This window comes from Camelina sativa, chromosome 11 (genome assembly GCF_030686135.1).
Source record: "Camelina sativa cultivar CO46 ecotype springtype chromosome 11, ASM3068613v1".
NCBI classification, from domain to species: Eukaryota; Viridiplantae; Streptophyta; class Magnoliopsida; order Brassicales; family Brassicaceae; genus Camelina; species Camelina sativa.
The window spans coordinates 10,475,246-10,494,607 of NC_141890.1; the positions used below are offsets into that span (position 1 = coordinate 10,475,246).

General features: G+C 35.6%; 3 protein-coding genes, 1 long non-coding RNA gene and 1 pseudogene across 4 annotated transcripts; 3 read left to right on the top strand and 2 right to left on the bottom strand.

Moving 5' to 3' along the window:
• The first annotated feature begins 64 nt into the window (after positions 1 to 64).
• Positions 65 to 1,205, top strand: LOC147933825 (F-box/LRR-repeat protein At1g48400 pseudogene; annotated as a pseudogene).
• Positions 1,206 to 1,297: 92 nt separating this feature from the next.
• On the top strand, positions 1,298 to 1,937 carry LOC104727860 (F-box/LRR-repeat protein At1g48400-like). Its single transcript, XM_087470911.1, has 2 exons — positions 1,298 to 1,429; positions 1,515 to 1,937. Exons 1-2 carry the CDS (start codon positions 1,313 to 1,315, stop codon positions 1,824 to 1,826), a joined length of 429 nt encoding a protein of 142 aa, XP_087327037.1. The 5' UTR covers positions 1,298 to 1,312; the 3' UTR covers positions 1,827 to 1,937.
• Positions 1,938 to 9,344: 7,407 nt separating this feature from the next.
• LOC104722884 (uncharacterized) lies at positions 9,345 to 12,576 on the bottom strand. Its single transcript, XM_010441140.3, has one exon. The coding sequence runs from the start codon at positions 12,430 to 12,432 to the stop codon at positions 9,520 to 9,522; it is 2,913 nt and encodes a 970-aa protein (XP_010439442.1). The 5' UTR covers positions 12,433 to 12,576; the 3' UTR covers positions 9,345 to 9,519.
• A 1,112-nt stretch (positions 12,577 to 13,688) lies between these two features.
• Positions 13,689 to 15,880, bottom strand: LOC104722885 (gibberellin 3-beta-dioxygenase 3-like). The gene is made up of 3 exons (XM_010441141.3): positions 15,361 to 15,880; positions 14,708 to 14,973; positions 13,689 to 14,191 (listed from the first exon to the last, which is right to left on the bottom strand). The coding sequence occupies exons 1-3, from the start codon at positions 15,828 to 15,830 to the stop codon at positions 13,866 to 13,868; spliced, it is 1,062 nt and encodes a 353-aa protein (XP_010439443.1). The 5' UTR covers positions 15,831 to 15,880; the 3' UTR covers positions 13,689 to 13,865.
• A 244-nt stretch (positions 15,881 to 16,124) lies between these two features.
• LOC104722887 (uncharacterized) lies at positions 16,125 to 17,686 on the top strand. The gene is made up of 3 exons (XR_757256.3): positions 16,125 to 16,588; positions 16,777 to 16,985; positions 17,196 to 17,686. It is a non-coding gene; the product is annotated as an uncharacterized LOC104722887 (long non-coding RNA).
• Positions 17,687 to 19,362: the final 1,676 nt, after the last annotated feature.

The window sequence follows — 19,362 nt, forward strand, 5'->3', positions numbered from 1 at the left end:
AAACCTCGAACTTTGGCTTTTGGATCTTCCTTGTTCGATCTTTGATTCTGGGGAGGGGGTTCGTTTAAAGATTCGAACTTTGGTCTTCTATTGTTTTGGATTCAGGTCGATAGGAGGAAGGAACTTAGCGATCCTCCAGTTTTAGTGGTGTGTAGGTTAGGTTAGGTTAGGTTAAGGTAGGTAGAGAAATAAAGCCAGCCCTTATAAAATTAATGGCGGGTAGAGATCTGATAAGCAATTTGCCAGATGAGATTCTTGGCAAAATCCTGTCTTTACTTCCGACAAAAGTGGCAGCTTCCACATCGGTTCTGTCCAAGAGATGGAGCAGGGAGAATCTGCTGCTTCTTGTAGACAACCTTTGTTTTGATGACTCGGTGGTTGTGTATCCCAGCGAGGAAGAAGCAACTACTGGTTCACATCTCTTCTCTGATTTCGTAAATAAAACACTTGCTCTTCTGCTCACCAACACCAATTCTCACATCAACAAGTTGTCTCTGTCGTCTCTGTGTCGTCTGCGCCACAAAGAATACTCTCATTGTGTCAACCGTTGGATATGGACTGCATTGGAACACCCTTATTTATTGGAACTACACTTGTACGCACCTCACACCCTTCTTTCCGTTATTTGTATCGAAACCGACTTGTGCACGAGTAACACACTCGTGAAGCTCACGTTATCTGGTGCATATGATCTTGAGGCCGAGCGTGTGTTTCTCCCAGCCCTCAAATCACTTTCTCTCTTATCAACTTGGATTGGTCATGACTACTACTCTCTCCTCATCGATGGCTGCCCTGTGCTGGAAGAATTATACATACGTGATGGTGATTGTCCCGACTCTTCTGCTGGTTGCGGTACGGACGTGGAATGTGCATCCATCAAGCGACTTGTGATATTTTCCATTCTTCCCTACGACCAACAGGCTCACGACCGAATCGTTTATTTCGAAGCACCAAGCCTTGTGTACCTTGACTACTCTAGCTATGTCTCCGAACAGTATGAGGTTGCTGATTTGGATTCGCTTGTCGAAGCAAGGCTGAGTCTCAGGTTATGGGTATCAACACACGGCTATGATTACGTCGTTGATGATGATGATGATGATGATGATGGCCACTCTTATGAACAAAAGCCGCCTATATTTGGTGATGTTATTAGTTGCGGGTATACGCAATATTACGACCCTTCACTTGTCTCCTGGTTCCCTTGAGGTCAGTGTGTTTTTGCTATTTCCATTTGGACCAGAATCAATGACAGTCTCTCACTTGTGCTTTATGTTTTTTGGTTGTGAAGGCGTTTCATTTCTGCTGTAAATCCATGTCTGTCTTCCGCAACCTCCTTCATTTATCTGTTGAGAGTAACAAGTATAGAGGTTGGCAAGTAATGCCACTTCTGCTTACGAGTTGTCCAAAACTACACGCTTTATCCATCAAGGTATATCAAATCAATCTCTTACTTAATTTTGTTGTTGCCATTACTATTATATATACATGTCAAAAATTTGGTCTCTGCTTTCCAGGGTCTTGTCCACAGAGTAACAGATAAATGCGGTGATGCATGCGCTTGCATCCCTGAGAAGAAGAGGAAGATTTTGAAAAAGGACATATCTTGTTTATGGACGTGTCAAGTGAAGTTGCTAGAAATTTCAGATTATGGAGGTTCTTCTCAAGAGCTGAGACAGATGAGTCATTTCTTGGGCAAGTTGGCATGCCTTACAACTCTCAAAGTTGGTGTTAAAGCAGCAGACGACAACAACAACAGTAAATTGGTGCGAGCTAGTGTAATGGATCTCCCCAGGCTTTCATCAAAGTGCAACATCCAATTCAGCTGACCTTTTTCTTTCCTTATCTTTCTCATAACGACGTTGGCTACAGTCTATTTCTGAAAGATAACATTAACATTTATGCGTTTTTTTTGTCATGTTGTAAACTAGAGGAATCACATTTTTCTTCTTTCTGACGACATGAATCTTCTGAATCCGTTTCATGTGAAAGCCTTATAAAACACGATCTAAGACTCTTTGATAGTAGACATAGACAAAAGAAATGATGCCGGAGAAGCTGTCATGTTCTGAAATCTGCAAGAGTTTCTTGATTAAGCAAAAAAGTAACTACAAAATCTAGACAGAAAAGAGTTGTGGAAGAGAAGACTTGAGTAGTTCCCAAAAGATTTATTGTCTGAATGGAACCTCTCGTGTCGATTAGCTCATCTGCCATATGTGGATAACGAGCAAGGTGTCCCAAAGTTGATAGTGTATGTTCTGAAACTTGTTAATCATGAATGCTTCTGCTTGCAGACCAGATCAATGTTGTCTAATGTCTATAGCTCCAGCTGCCACAAGCTCTTCATATCTAGAATTCTGTAGGGAAGAAACATGTTATGGTCTTTTCACATGGTTCTGTAAATTAATAAAGGAGGCTGCGAAACTCACCCAAAACTCACCTTTACATGCTCAGTAGTTCGGAAAGCGCAGGAAGAAGCTTATGATGTAAAAAAGATAAGAAGAGTAGACATGGAACTTGAATTACCTCGTTGGAAATCTGGGGTGCATTTGCTAGACAAGGAACCTTGCAGAGTATGGCCACTAGCTTTTCCAACAGAATTTTGGTTTTGGTTTGCCATGTCCTCCTGCCACCAGGCTGCTTTGATTGCCTGGAACCTTTTAGTAGCATCAGACTTTCCACAATTGTTGGACATGGGCTGCGCCCAATATGCCACTCGTCCAACAAGACAAGTTAATTGTGATTTCGGTCTGACATAATTGGGAGAAAGTCCACTAACACTCCGCAGGGGGTAATTTTGGAAATCCGCACTGAAAAACCCTAAGGAGCCCTAGGTCAACAGTCCTCTATAAAAGGAGAAAGCGTTTATTGGGATCACCATTCTGATTCCCGGACATTACTTAGAGAGCAAGATTTTGCATCGAAAATATATTTTATTGCCTTTTTTGTAATTCATTTCTACTTCTGAGCTCGTCATTATTCTGTTTGTTAGTTCTCCTGTGAACTGACAAACTTAATCTTGACTCTTTGTAAGTGACAACCTCAAATTCTCTCGTTACTAAAAGGACTAGCTCCACTCTTACCCCAAACTCTTATTTACTTAGTATTGTGCAATCCCCGGTACAAAAAACAATCAATACCAGTGATACATTTCTATTATCCACCAAGCATGCTTGCTTTATTCAACCAACTATAAGAATCTGAAGACTCTATAAGAAACTAGGGTGACAACTATGAGAAACGAAAACGATATATAGATAAAAGGAAATAAAAAGACTGCATGCAAACCCAATTTCTATGATCTTAGGAATGAGGAACTAGTCCCATCCCCAATTTCCGTCAATGTCCCATCCCCAATTTCTACAAAGACCAAATGACCACCTCGAGTGGCCAAAAGAACCTAACAAGTATATCATTCCAAACTACCTACAAGGAATGTATCTAAGGCTTCATCAATTGACGTTCGACGCACAGCGGACTTTTATTATATTACCAACAAATGAGAATATTGCTTATATGACATTGAGACAAAATGCCTTACCTAATATTGATATTGAAGATGATATAGTCAAAAATTTAAGACATAATTAAATTACCAGAGGTATTATGGCTCTATGTCTATATCTTTGTTTCAGTTTTAGTTATCGGTAAATTAGTCTCACAGTTTATGTAGTACATATATATTTCAAAGTTTTTTTCTCGCTGAAAAAAAGTTTCACTCTCAATAATGGCAGCGGGATGATCTGATGTGTGAAAGGAAGGTCGAGGCCATTATGGACCGCCTGAAAGAGGACATTGAGTTGCTGAGCATTCAACCAACCATGTGCAGACACAGCAACAACAACAGCGACATCTGCAAGAGGAAATTAGTTTAGATCTGGAAACAAAATTTAAGGCGTATTTTCGCAATAGATCGTTCTATGATCCTTAATTCTAACTTTAAAAGGTATAGCATACGTTAAGTAATATAAGATCACCTATTGGCAAAAGAATGAGTAAAATAAATCTGAAATGTCATAAATTAATGATAAGCTAGTAGAATACTAGTATAACTGTATAAGTGATGTTAGTATAGCTTTATCTAACTTAGGTATGACATGCCACATATAGTAGAATTATTATGTATGGGATTACAAAATATACAAAAATATATATATATATATTTAAGATAATTGTAGTTTTTCAAATATGAGATCATTAGTTTTCATTTATTTATTTGCTAATTATGTTTTATTAATGTTCAATTATTTTAATACTAAGTAAGATATACATTTTATGTAATGCACCTATTATTTTGATATGAAAATTATAATTATTATCCAGTGGAATTTAGAATAGAGTGTGTAGAATTAAAATTTAATATTGTTATGATGCAATATACCGTTAAATTGTGTGTTGTAAGATGAAGTTCATAAGCTCTAAATTAGAGAATTTTTCTATAAGAAATTATCTAATCCACATATTTATGCGGGTCTGATCTTGTATTATAAAATTATTGAAACTACTTATCATCACTTTAATAACATTTCATCCAAAACAAACTTTGTGCAAACGGTTTCTATTTGATAAACGGTACCCGATTTTATTATTAGGTACAATTTCTTAAAAATATTAGATACCATTTTTTAATATGCATCGGTGCCTTACAAAAAGCTAACAGAAAATAAAGAGTTTAATGTTAAAACTTTTAATTGTGTTTGGTTATATAGATTTTTGGATACATGGATATAAGTAATAACATCTTTGTAAATTTTTAGAGAACCGAGTATTTTTCAAATTTGTATTTAAAAAATACTAGTACATATAACAATAACAAAAATGACTAAAAGTGAATTAAAAAAATTACTTGGATGTTCATCATACGTGATTGAGGCAGCGTCGTTATATATGTTGATAGCTACGTGCGTAAGATAGTTTGGAAGGAGGTGATCCGAAATCCATATTTCATGGGCTTCGGTGTCAAAGACGACTGGATACACCCCTCTCGCAAAACTAACAACGATATTTTCAAAATACCAGCGGTTGTAAAAGTTTCTAAGCGGTACACGAATTGCCATTTGGAATTTGAATCATTTGCCTAATGAAACAAATAATAAAGCTGTCAATATTGTTATGATCTCTAGTCAATTTCAATCACACACACCTATTGATTTGCACTAGAAGAATATACTAATTAAGAAGAGAAAGAGATGCGACACAAGTTAACTCCAAAACAAACTTAAATAACATTTCATCACTTTATTGAAACTACTTATCATCACTTTATTAACATTTCATCCAAAACAAACTTTGTGCAAACTGTTTCTATTTGATAAGTAGGTACAATTTCTTAATAATATTAGATATCGTTTATCAATCCATCACGGCACCAAAAGTCTATATTTCCACTATCATTTTACTGAGTTAACTTCTTTTGCTGACATTTATCAAAATCTTTTTAGAAAACAGTAAATAATGAAACAGCAAGCATGTTGGCGCAAAAGCTACAATAAATATTCTATATCAATCAATGCATATATATACATATATATTGCTTAAGAACATTAGAAATAATATTCGCAGATTGATGTAAATATCACTGTGTATATTAAACAGTACGTTAGCTAAAAACACTACTTCTGTGTTTTAAAAAATGTTATTTAAAAATGTTATAATTTCAAAAAATGTGTTGTTCCACATTTTCAATATATTTTTTACACTATTTTTTCTAAATTTTTATAATCCAAAACTACTTTTCATTCAATTTAAATTATAAATCACTTATTAAATGATATGTGTGTTATGTATCAAAATAATAATTTTTTGTGGAACGGAGGAGGAAGTATCATATACTTTTTATTTTTATCACTAAAATTTTTGTTATTGAAAGTTTTTTTTTTTAATTGTGGTATCATACACAAAGCAAGGAAACCTAAACCAATGGACGCAATAACATTTGTCAACATTTTAACAAAAAAAAAAAACATTTGTCAACACAATCGGAGATATACGTGATTTTCCCAAATAAGTGTTGCAAGAGATTGTTATCTTAATTTGATTTTTTTGTTAAAAGTCATTAGGACTTGGTTAATTTTTTTTCCAAATTTTTAGAGAGACTGTACAATGTAACAAACATACCAACAAAAATTATTTTATTTGTATTCATTAGCTATATAGTTAATTTTAAATGATCAACTTATTCTTTTCTAAATTTTGAACAATTTCAAAACTTTTTTAATAGTTTAAATATTATTATATTATTGATGTTGTTTTATTGAATTTTAAATTATATTATAGCTTATACTATTGTATTTTACAGTTATTTTGTGATCTAACCTAGATGCAATATATTCACCGTGGAATTTGTGATTGCAAAGAGAGTATTGATATTTTAAGCTCCTTTTATAGATTTGAAGTGGAACATTATCTTTATTCATCTTGGATGATTTGCTTTTGTGTTATTTTAATGGTTGAAGGTTGACTGGTCCAAATGATAGGATAACTGTGTATATAAAACCTGTCAAATTATTCATGGAATATAATATAAAAATTGGTTATGTTTCTGAAATATGTATTGTTTGGTTGTAGTATATGGTCGTTGGAATATGGGATTGTGTAGCTGATGGTGCTTTCTTATCGGTGTTTAATTTTCAGAATGAGGTGTGTGTGTGCCTGTGTTGGCATTGTGCTTGCTTCATAGTACAATGCATAGCTAATAACATCCATTGGTAATTTTTAGTTTTGTTACAGATGCTGTTTGTTTTTTCTGGCCATTTGTTATTTTGGTGAAGTTGTTCTAGTGACTCATATGTAGGTGATTTGTTATTGTGATCTTTTTTTTAATGACTACTTTGTAATAGTCAGTGTTATTTCACTTATTTGGTTATATTGGAACATCGTACCGCAAAAAATTAGAGTAGTTATTTGAACTGTCTTTATTTTTATTTTTAAATAGAATATTCATTTTACATTCATTCTAAAAGTAAACAATACGTTCGAAAATTTGAAGTATGACCAATTTTCTGTTACAAATGGTGGTTTTTTTTTCTCGTCGTTTGTTACTTTGGTGATGTTGTTAGAGTGACTCATATGTAGGTTATTTGTTATTGTAATCTTTTTTTACGACTACTCTATAATAGTCAGTGTTATTTCACTTATTCAGTTATACTGGAACATCATACCGTAAAAATTTAAGTAGTTATTTAACTGTTTTTATTTTTACTTTTAAACAGAATATTCGTTTTACATTCATTCTAAAACAAAATAATACATTCGAAAATCTGAAGTAGTTCCTACGAGAGCCATAGAGGTAGTTCTGGTCAGCGTGGTACTTGGTCAAACTCAGAATTATTGCTCTAAAGATATGAGATCTCGAACAATTCATGAGGGGACGTTTAGGTTCCTTTGTACTTTTATCACGAAGGACTTTGTGGTCTGAGGGTATAAATTGGTATATCGACTTTGGGTGACGATCTGAATACGCGTTGTAGGGTGATAGCCCGAGAGCAAGATTAGACTTCCTGGATACCATAGCTTGAGGGCTGACGCCTGATAGTGAGCCAGTAAGACTTGTGGGTTGAGACCTGAGAGCGAGGGAGATGCATGAGTTGAGAGCAAATAATGTCACAGACGCGGGTTATTGGCCAGATAGAGTCCTCATGGATTGGTCGGAGGATGTGCAGGCCATAGTGTTGGTTGCACGGTAGATCCTTAACAGTCGGTATTGGTGCTAGATTTGAGGGCGAATCTATGCTGGTGGGGGCGAATTGTAACACCCGTGAACCGAATTGTGAAAATTCGGTAAGGTTGTCGATGTCGATCGACACCTTAAGCGGATGGTTAAACTGGTTTGATTTTTCAGTTTTCCAGTTTTTGTGGTTGGTTTAGGAGAGCCTTAGACCCAAGTTTAAAAGAGAAAACTCGAGTTTTTCCACTTTCTTTAGCCGTTTTCACACTTTTAGAGAGAAAAGAGAGTTCCCAGAGACCGTTCATTTTAGAGATCCTTTGTCCTGTGAGTGAGTTTTCTTCCTGGAGAGTGTGGTGCTAGAAACGTGGTGGGAAGATTGTTGTGGTGCTAGTTTCGTCATTTGGGGCTTAGATCTTGTTGTTTGGTTAAGGTGAGTGTATGATCATGGCTTATCTAAGCTAAGATTTCTATTTATGTGACTTTGTGTGATATGTAACAGTTTTCCTGTGAGTTCTATGCGTTTTTCGTGACTCCTGAGGCTTAGATCTGTTCCTGAGATCGTGTGGGACGAAAGGGAGAAGCTTGGAGGTGAGATTCAGAGTTTTCTGATCAAAGAGAAGCGATGCTCGGTATGAGTGTCGATCGACACTAGTGCGAGGACGGCGCAATAAAACCTACGAGCATCGATCGATGCCATGTGGAAGTGTCGATCGATGCAATTAGGGATTTTATGAAATGTTGAGCATGCGTCGATCGACACAAGGAGTGTGTCGGTCGACGTATGGTGGTCTGTGTCGATCGACACAAGGTGTGTGTCGGTCGACACAACCTTCGCCAAGTGTCAGTGTCGGTCGACACCAACCTTCAGCAGCGGCTGATCTTGTGATTGCTTTGTGTATTGCCTGGTTTGTTTTATTGTGTGTTGATCTTATTGCTTGTGTATATAACCCAGTAGATGGGAGGATTGTCTCACTAAGTAATTCTGGTTATACTTACGCCTCTATTTTGTGTTGTGGCACAGGTAAAGGCAAAGTGTGATTGTGGAATCACGGCTATGAAGAGGATGATGTTCTAGAGGCTCGGTTGATTGCTCGGTGTCATTGATAAGATGTTAGAGTGAAACTTAGTTGTCTAAAATGGATGTAAGGATTATTGGTCCTATGACTTTGTTTTACGTTTTGGTTTGTTGCTAGAATTGGTATTATGTTATTTGTTTATTCGTTATTGGTTTATTGGAATTGTTTTGTGTTATTCGTTGTATTGATTGAGGTTATGTTGATAGGGAAAATGAGATCACTAGTTATTAGGATATATAAAAAAACGGGTGGGGTTATTTCAAAACTAAACAATTGTATTGTCTTTTCTGGGGTATGCAAGTTATCAAATTTTAAAATTAACAATCAAAATGCAATTATATAATCTTAAATACTAAACATATAAACAAATTAAGAAACGAATACAACTTAAAATATAGTTTTTTTATAAAAATATCGTCCGTGTATACGATAGTTAAAATCTAGCTTTTTTAAATAATACACACTCGGGTAACATAATCTCATATTGTTAAGAAAACAGAATCCTTTGTTCAGAACATCTATAGAAATAATGTACAAGAGTATCCTTTGTTCTTTTTAAATGCAGTGTACTCACACATTGAATCATTAGGACGCAAAGGTGGAGCTTTGCCAATTTGGTTCCATTTTTATTTTTATTTAGTAATGTACACACTCTGTAACAATTTGTTTTTCCAAAAAAAACATTTTTTTTGTAGAGATTACAGCCAAAAAAAGATTAAAAACAAGACAATTATATTGTATAAAAACAAAAACTGTGTGTCTAACTGTCTATATATAATGTCAAGAATCATTGGTATTGTGTTGCTCACCAGATTGTTGTAGCTCTACAACTTTCTCATATCCCACATTTTCTCTGAATCTCTTCGGAATGAAACAACGACCACCAAATCTCTGCTGTAAGAATATCAGAACAGCCAAGAGGAAACCGATACAGAGGATAATGATATCCCATGCCGTCGAGTAGTAATCGATTTTGTGGTTTGCATAAATGAATGACCAATCAAGAATCTTCCCATAGCTGCGGCTTCTATACAGATCATAAGCGTGAGGAAGCAATCGAACGAAGCTGTTTCCACCGTAAAACGAAGCAGCAAGAGGCTTTAACTCTGAGTTGCTGAATCTGTTGAAGAGTATCTGAGGAAGGAGGAATGCGTCAAGCATCAAACCACCATAAGATTTCAGATCTTTCCACAAAGGAGGGCGTTGAAATGAGCGTTTCAAGTTCACCGGACGGTACAGGAGATTACGTGCATGCGGTTTCCCTATGTATACTATTCTTTTAGGAGCTCTATTACGATTCACTAACCAAGCAATCAATCCACCAGTGATGTAGAGAGGTAAACACACATAAGAAACCTTCTTTTCTGCATTCCACACACCTTCATGGTGATGATGATGATCTTCGTTTTTTCTAGCAGTCCAAGCTAGTTGGAGAAGACGGCACTCTAGTAAGAAAGCTATCAACGTCACGATCCGCACCACAATTTCCTTGGCTTCGAGCCATCTGTCGTTCTCGAAGAACAACCTTTGCTGGTTTTGGCTGCTTTTAAAGAGTTCTTCAAAATTTAACAACAGAGGAATCATGTGACCTAATGTAAGAAGTATCAGCATTGCGATGGAGATGAAAGGAAGTGCTTCTTGGTGTTTCTTCATATGGTAGAGTTGCATCCCTACGAAGAGACATGAAAGTGTATTGGATATTAAAACCATAGCAACCTCCAAATCCATTCTCCAAACAGATTCTTTGGCTTGATGAACATAAATTGACCTCGACAAAACCTCCATACGTCCAACATAAAGCGGATCTGTCATTTCCCGTGTGCTTTCTATGGTTCCCTTTAAACGGTCATCACTACTAGAATCAATTGGAGCAAACTTGATCTTGATTACAAGACTGCAATCCACAGTCTCGTTTTGCATTGAAACTGTGCTCTTTAGCCTAACTGATTGACATCCTACCATACATAGCTCACCTGTACCCCTATCATATGTTCCCTCTGCATAGATATCTCCACGAGAATCAGAAACCGGATTCAAATAACGGATTCTGTAAGTGATATTTGTGAAGCTTTCGGTGACCTTGTTGACGTTCAGAGGAACTCCAGTTAGTCCAGCTCCTTGCCCACGAACCAAAAGATCACGATACAACCGATCTCCCACGAAATAAGGGCTTGCACGCGCAGATCTCAACACATTACCTCCTCCAGAAATTTTCACTGACATGACAAATCTCATGTCTGAAGTCTGAGGATCAGGGTAATGATTTGCTTTGCTTTTGGGGTGACTCTTACCAGCCCCACATAACTTATTCAGTCTCTCTCTTTCTGTATACTCATATCTCAGACTCGGGAAACGCCACAGTGGATCATTTAGGCCCGACAACTTGATTCTTTTGAAGTAGCTTGGATCATTCTCGGGTTTGGCACTCCAAACCTCCCCAACTACTGGAGCCATGCTCTTAATCGACAAGACAGCAGGAAATCTCAAACTTAACCTCAGGGAACAATCATCAACCACAGCATTACTCAAAGAACCCGAGAAATTCAAGATCCTGCACGCAACACCACAGAACCTATTCTTCTCTACATCCCAAGTTCCCTCCGCAACCAAAGTAGTGCTCGGATCAAACGGAAACAACCTGGTAAAACTACTAATGTTACTAAATGACAAAACCATTCTCATCCTCTCCCCATCACAAAGAAACGACAATAACGACATAAAACCTGGTGTGTACTCTACATCACTTCCCAAAGGACTGCAACTATGGTTAATCCCACAATCATTTCTATACATCAAACCAAACACATGAACTCTACCTTCAAAAAGCTTACACATTCCTCCCAAAACATTCTCTAACGACAAACTCTCTCCACTGTTTACCCCACAATCCGATTTAGATTGCTCTAACAACTTATACTCATAGTTCAAAGGAGTGTTTCTGGCACCAAGAATCGAAATCGTTTCAAAACTATTTTGGCTATTATTCACACTCTCCAACACTCCTTTAACCAAACTCCCATAGATATTAGAGTCCTTTGAATAGTTAAGCATAAGACGAGCATCAAAGTTCTTCAAATCAGTACCTTCCCCAGATAAAACTTGCGTTGATCCAACCATACAGACTTGTCCTGTAGACTCCGACCAAAACCCAGAAAAATCGAAACTTGGTCCTCCCCAAGAGCTCAAATGGATCCTACGTCCATCGATCTGCGTTACCTGAATCTTCCGTTGCCCAAAATCGCCGCCGTAAAAAGCTGAGGTTTTTGAGATTTCCAAAGTCAATTTGGCTTCAACCTTGTAAACTCTCCCATCGCCCAAAGCTTTGCGGATTGATCTGGGTCTAAACCTAGCAGATTTAATGTCACCGCTCTGTGATTGATACCTCTTGAAGAAAGAGTCACCGCCGGAGAAGAAGCTGACATCGAAAGCGAGCGACGCGCGGCTGAACACGGCGGAGGGAGAAGGGTCGACAGGAGACTCTGGAACTATGTGGTTGCAGTGATCGGAGTAAGGGATTCGTGGGGCTGCGAAGGAGTTAGGATTCACTAAGGATGCAACGACGGTGAGTGAAGAAGCTGCAGAGGTCAGAAAGAGGAGGAGGAAGAAGAAGAAGAAGAGAGAAGGGTATAGTTGTAAATAAAGGAACCTAGAAGGGTAGTTTGAAGATGAAGAGGGTGGCCGTGAAGTCGCCATTGTTACGGAGGAGGAAAGTGAGAAACTTTACATACTCTGTTTCTTCTTTCTCCTCCCTCTTCTCTTTTCGCCATTTCAAGATCCGCCGCTTCCTTCAAAACTTCAAAGCTAATTACTTTTTTTTTGGTTAATTACTTAAATTTTTTGGTCAAATTATTTAAAAATATTTATGAATAATATTTAGAGGATTAATATTACCATATATGGAATGTATTGTTGAAAAAAAAGAAATTGTATACTATATTAAGTTTTTTTCAAAAATATTTTATGATCAAATAAATAGTTAAATTTCTTATTAAGTATAGTTGAGTTTTACAAAATATCTAATCGACAGGCTTTAGGATATAAAGTTTAACAAATAAAATTAGCAAATATATGTATTTAAGGTCATCTCCATTGGTAGTATTTAGTTAGTTTCTTAGAGTTGCTTAATAATAAATCTGATTAATTTTAATGAAAACAGCAAAAAAGTTTAACTATCGATGCTAATATAACATAGTAGTAAAACTTGTTCTAAGAATCTTAAGTTTTATGAATTTGGTTATGTATCATCGTTTCAAGGTGGTCCAATCTCAGTAGCAGAGTACATGGAGGAAGTTTTGACTAATCCTAAAGCACGATTCTACCTGAATCGTGATGTATCTGGAGTTTTAAGGTGATTTCATTACTTCTCCAGAAGTTAGTCAAATGTTTGTTCATGTAATTACTTAGCATTTATTGATTTGAGAGTTATGGAACATGTGTTGCTAATGTTTAACTTTCAAGTGGTTAATTTGTTATGCGTGATCTTGTTTATTTGCCACTCTTTTAGGATTACACTCATAATGAGTTGATAGTGAGTGAGTTTAGTCAAGATAAAGTTATCAGAAACATGATTGTCCCTATGAATAAGTGTTCCTGCAGGTTGGTTTTAAAAACTGCAGGTTCTGTTTTGAAAACTTTAAGGTTTTGGTTTTTAAAACTGCATGGTTTGTGTTTTAAGTTCTACGTATCTATAAGATGTGAAATTGCAGGTTTGGTTTTGAAGTTTCAGATTCTGTTTTAAAAACTAAAGGTTTTGGTTTTAAAAACTGCAGTTAATACTTTCAGATTTTGTTTAGGATCTACCATTGGACTAAGAAATTTAACAGTTTCTTAATAAAATTCTTAACTTCACTTTTTTTAGTTTTTTCTAAAGTTATAATAAAAAAACTTATTAAGCAACTTTGTTAACCATCAACCAATGGAGATGCTCTTAATCACTGAAAAAAACAATACTACGAAAATCTGAAAGTATTAACTACGAAAAACAATTCTTAACTTCACGTTGAAGATTGGTTTTTAATCAATGAAACCAAAACATTAACCTTAATATAACAATACTACGAAAAAAACAAAACTTTTATTGAAGAGATTAAAATTTAACTAGGAAACTAGGAAACCAAAAAAAAAAGTCAGCAACGGAACAAAGTCAAGGCTCTGTTAAAGTGTGTTGCTTTGGCTGCAAGGTACTCTTCCCATAGCAAACGCCGGTAAATTGGAGGATGGTTCTTGTCGCATGCCAACGGCCCGATCTGAAGATTTTTTGGTGGGCCGGCGAAATAAGCGGCTGAGACACGGTGGTGCGTCTTGTTTACCACCGCACGGTGCATCGTTGTTCTGAACTGTCCATTGGATATGATATGCGATAAATCTCCCATTATGATAACGAGACTACCTTCTATTGGCTCTACTCCAATCCATCTCGACCCTTCTTCTTGTGGACTTTGAATCTCTAGACCTGACCAATCACCAATGCAACATAATTTATAATTATACAATGCTGTTTTGGAATGAATACATAGATTTTTGTGATATCCACGACCCGATAAATTAAAATTTCAAATTTGGTGTTAAATATAATTCTTCTATTCTGAATTTGTAGTGCTTAATTTTATATAATAAACATTTCGTTCATATTCATATGAATCATGCATATCCAATGCACCAAAAAGTGGGTGTCATTTGTAATTAAGTATAAAATTCTAGATATTGAATTTGTAAATATCACTAGTTTTTCGTTTAATTTCCCTTACTTCCAAATGATCAGGCAACCAGTTTAGTCCTAATTCAAGATCTAGATTTACTTAATTTTCGTTTGAAAATTTGTTCTTCCGGACCGGGCACCCCAAATTAAGACATCTTAAAAAAAATGAATGTGTGGTTGTTAAAAAAAAAAAGTAAAACAACAAATACAGTTAACTGAAATGAGATAAAAGATTGAAGATAATGGTAAATATCGTAATATATATATAACCTGGAATATTGCCTTGGTAGAGAATGGTGAGTAGGGAGGAGTCTGTGTGAGGTGCTAACCCCATGGCTAGATGAGGGTCAGGGCAAACTGGGTAAGAGTTTAACTGTAGAAAGGATTGGATTGAGTTTGAGTCGGTTCCTGAACCAGTTTTGTCTGGTACAAGCCATCCCAAATCTTCATGTGTTAGCCCTAACGAGCCCATCAACATGGTTATTAGTCTAAGACTTAGATCATCCATCGCCTTCTGGTACTCTTCCATCACATTGCTGCATTTGACAAAAATGTGTTAGAAATTTTGAGTTTTATTCTCATTATTAGTTATATATATATATATATATATATATATATATATATAAATAGATAATGTCAGAGTACTTCGTAAATTTAGAATACCTACCATATTATATAGAATACAATAATTTGATTTGGGTATAACAGCGTTCAGATAAAACATATATATTAGCATAGTTAATTTGTCTTCATTTTACATATTCACATAAAACGTAGAAACAATAACAATCATAATTTGTTTAATTTCTTCACTAAGTAATGAGCATTACTTAGGGTAATAAGAATATAATATCACATTGTTTATAATTCGAAAATAATATCCATTTAAAACAAATATATCTTATAAAATTTTGATTACTCACCAGAACTCGGCATGATCGTCGGGCCATAAGAGTGTAGCGTGACGCCGAAGAGAGGAACCCAAGACGGAGAATCCCTCAGACCACATGAGCTTATCATAGAACATGGAGATCCGAACCACACCGTAACCAGTGGACTCGTCGGGTGATCGGACGGCTAGGATCTTACGATGCATGGGCAAAGAAAAAAGCCTCTTCATTTGGCACTCAACGTTGTGAAGTAACGAGCGTGGGACCCCATGGTCTGTGATATGAAACACACCCCATTCCTCACAGGCCTGTCTTAGTAGCACATGCTGATCCGGGTTGGACAAGCTGATGACGGGGATGGGTAGGGACATGGTTTTAGGCTCGGGTTCGGTTATGGACCAGACGTGAGAGTTGGGTAACGTTTTGGTGTTGGTGAAATCTAGAGGGATGATACGGTCACGGTTCACGGGGTTGTTCTTGAATAGCTCTGTGACGGAGCTCATGATGATTGTATATATATAGGATTTACTTTTATTTTCTTTTTCTTTCTTGTGAGGCATCTGATGGAGAGAAACATTGTAACTTAAGCACTATATATAGAGGTCGATCAGTAAAGAGGTATAAACACATGTGGATTTATGTGGACAAAAACTGTTATTTTGATTTTGACTTTTTTTTTCTTTCTCTGCGTATAACGGATCATAATAAATACATAATTAATATGTAAAAAATAAAGGCAGAGATATATTTGTCGTTTGGGGAAAGTACATTTATGGATCGTGTAGATGAAAATTTCTGACGATTTTTATGAAACTCGCCACATATATGCCTAAATTTAAAGGTGTGATATGGAATCTCTCAACTTGTTTTTTTAAGGATTTTAAAGTATCGTTAAAATTTTTTGTTCAATTGAAAAATTTTAAAAATCTTACGAAATTCTATGTTATTCAACTAAGATTTATATAAAATCATTTAAAATAATTCAGAATCTCTTGTTATTCAATCAAGAATTTATAAAACTAACTTTGAATCTCTTGTTATTCAAAATATCACAACTTTTTTTTAGATTGCTACTTTGAAGGATTCTAGGAAACATTTTTCTTCTTTTTAGTTGAAAAATAATCTTCTCAAAATCATACCCTTTAACATAGAATTTTTAAAGATTTCATCTAACCCAAAACCAGAGAGCGAGAATAGCTCACATCTTTGTCCCAATTGCCATACGACTACGAGGATTCAAAAACCCTTGCTTCTCTCTCCGGTAACGCTGCTGATCACAAGTTTTTTTCTTCCTTACTATTCAACTCTATGTTTCAATCTAAACTCTAGTGCTGCAATTTGATCTATCTGCAATATCATATATGGATTAGTTTGCGTTTTTTTTTTCTTATTTTTTTTGAGTTAAATATTGTTCATATGATTGTTTCTATGTGAATTTGGTTTCTGTAGAGTTGTTTCTGTTTCGTTATCGGAGATTATGTTGACCAAGTTCTAGACCAAGAGTGACAGAGTTAAAGAGCACGAAGGATTCTCTCCAGTTTGCACAGTGGTGTGATCCAGCTCTGGGATTATCGTATAGGTGTTTTGATCGATAGTTTTAAAGAGCACGAAGGACCTGTTCGTGATAGTTTTAACGAGCACGAAGGACCTGTTCGGAGGTATACATATATATGCTTTCTTCTGTTCATCTAGAATTTAACATAAAGTTTCTTCCTTGTTATTGACGTTTAAAATACCCTTCTCATCATTGGGAATCTTAATGCTTGTCTAGTATCTTAATATTGTAAAAGGAAGAAGCTTTGCATTCTTCTTCATTACATTACTGATTACAGTGATCTTAATGCTTGTCTAATATCTTAATCTTGCAGGGGATGATTACAAGCTTAAAGTTTGGAACTACAAAACACGGAGGTGTCTTTTCACTCTTCTTGGCCATCATGATCATATCCGCACGGTTCAGTTCCATAATGATCATATCCCCACGGTTCTTCTTCTTCGTTTCCAATGTCGAGAGGACCAGGTCGTTTAGTACAGGTCGTTTAGCACAGTTCGCTGATGCTCAGTCCAATCAAGCTGCTCTTGTCTCCTTTCACTCTTGCCTTTGACATCGCTGGCACTGCACCTCGTGGCTTTGGCATCCCTAAATTCATCTCAAAACTTTCTTATCTCTCTGTTTTTGTGAGTTGTTTTCTCTGTTCTTAGCTGTTGTAAAGAAACAAACCACCACCATCTCTATTCTCTCTCTTTTCAGCCATAGAAACCATCATCACAATCTGTAAACTCTCTCTCTTTTCTCCCTCTAATTTGAAAAATCTCTCATGTACTGCAATTTGCAGTTTGTGCAAGATACTTTTATCTTGTCGTCGTAGTCGCCGTAAAAGCATATCGGATCATAGTGCAGTACTATACTTTTTTTTAGATTTTCATTCACGAGACTTTGATTCCTCTGTTTTGGTTTTTGTCACATTCAAGTTTGTTTCTCTTTGTCGTTTCTATTTTTTCTCACATTCATATTTGCTTATCTTTTTCTCAAGTTTGCCTCTCTATCTATCATGTTTGCTTCTCTCTCTCACGTTTGCTTCTCTCTTTCTCTTTACTCTATTTTTGTTCTTATCTAGATAGACAGTCTTTGGAGTTTAGTGATTAATTAAGCTAGAAAAAACATGCTCAAGTTGGAAGGTAAAAGCCATGATGAACGTAAAAGACTCGGCAACACAAAAAACAATGGCCGTGCAGCTTTTTTAATTACTCTGTTTTTGTTTTTGTTTTTGTTATGGTCTAGATAAACAGTTCTTCAGAAATAAGCTATTAATAAAAATCTATAGCAAAATATTTTAAAATCACACAAATATTCCTAATAAAATCTGATAGAATCACATTAACAAAAATAAAAATAAATCTAAAACACAAATAAGTCTCCTAAACATTTCCTAGATTTTACAAAATTCTAAAATATTAAAATCTTCCAAAATCCTTAAAAAAAAAACAAGTTGAATACCCCTCTGTGAGACTATTTGTCAAATAGCAAAACCAATCATCTGACGGTTTTCAAAATAGATTTGTATTTCAAAAACTATCACAAGTTCATCATATTTATTGCATACTCTATATATGTTTGCATCGTTTAGCTTATGTTCTTCATTCATGGACGTTGACTTTTGTAGTGCCAAATATGAAAATATATGTATATATGTATCAATGTATGTATTGAGGAAGGAAATAGGGTTCATAATAATGATCGAAGTGCATTTAAAGTTGTTCTCTCCATGAGTCTTGTCTAAACAGCTCAGGTGCTTTCTTTACCATTCAACCATACACAACTCTAACATACACGTGTGCCTTTCTTTTGTCCTTTTTCCCCTATTCTCTTAAATTCTTTTTTGTCCTTTTTCAATTCCATCTTTGTGTCATGCATGTAACGTTTTCCATCTATGCGATGACAGCTTTTATCTTGTCAAACAAATAAAAACTAGACAGCGCGCTCTATCAAGCTTGTTACTTGTTAGTATATGTTCGGAAAAAGTTGTTTAGGCGTGTAGAAGCTAGACATGAGTGATGTATTTTAATTGTCAGAAGTGGCTTTAGGAAGTGAAAACTCAACGAACTAGATGTCTTCGAAATGGGTTTCGATGGTCTAGGCTCTAGGCTCTAGCCTCTAGCTAGCGTTCTTGTTTACTTATTTGTTTTATTTGTTAAGTTTTAAAACAACATCTTTCTTTTAATGATGTTTTAAAACTTAACAAATCTGAACACTTTTTTGTTTTATTCTATTCAATCCTTGCAAAGTTCTCTAAACAACGTTGAAACTTAATACTATAAAAATGTACCGATATTATGTAAAATAAAATGTCTCAATCAGAAAAAGACTGATAGCAAGAAAATAAAACAAAACTTGATTCATTAACAATCACATGGTATTTATGGAACCACATTTGTTTTATTACAAATGTATTACAAATGCCGTGTAAAACTATGGTTCTATTACAAATTTATCACCAAGTCTCGATCCCACTGCCAGCTACCACCATCTTCATT

Excerpts from the sequence above, each read along its gene's own strand:
- LOC104727860 (XM_087470911.1), top strand. The coding sequence starts at position 1,313 with ATGTCTGTCTTCCGCAACCTCCTTCATTTATCTGTTGAGAGTAACAAG. Across the intron at positions 1,430-1,514 it reads TACACGCTTTATCCATCAAG|GGTCTTGTCCACAGAGTAAC; the intron begins GTATATCAAATC and ends TCTGCTTTCCAG.
- LOC104722884 (XM_010441140.3), bottom strand. The coding sequence starts at position 12,432 with ATGGCGACTTCACGGCCACCCTCTTCATCTTCAAACTACCCTTCTAGG.
- LOC104722885 (XM_010441141.3), bottom strand. The coding sequence starts at position 15,830 with ATGAGCTCCGTCACAGAGCTATTCAAGAACAACCCCGTGAACCGTGAC. Across the intron at positions 14,974-15,360 it reads GACGATCATGCCGAGTTCTG|CAATGTGATGGAAGAGTACC; the intron begins GTGAGTAATCAA and ends TGTCAAATGCAG. Across the intron at positions 14,192-14,707 it reads CTACCAAGGCAATATTCCAG|GTCTAGAGATTCAAAGTCCA; the intron begins GTTATATATATA and ends GTGATTGGTCAG.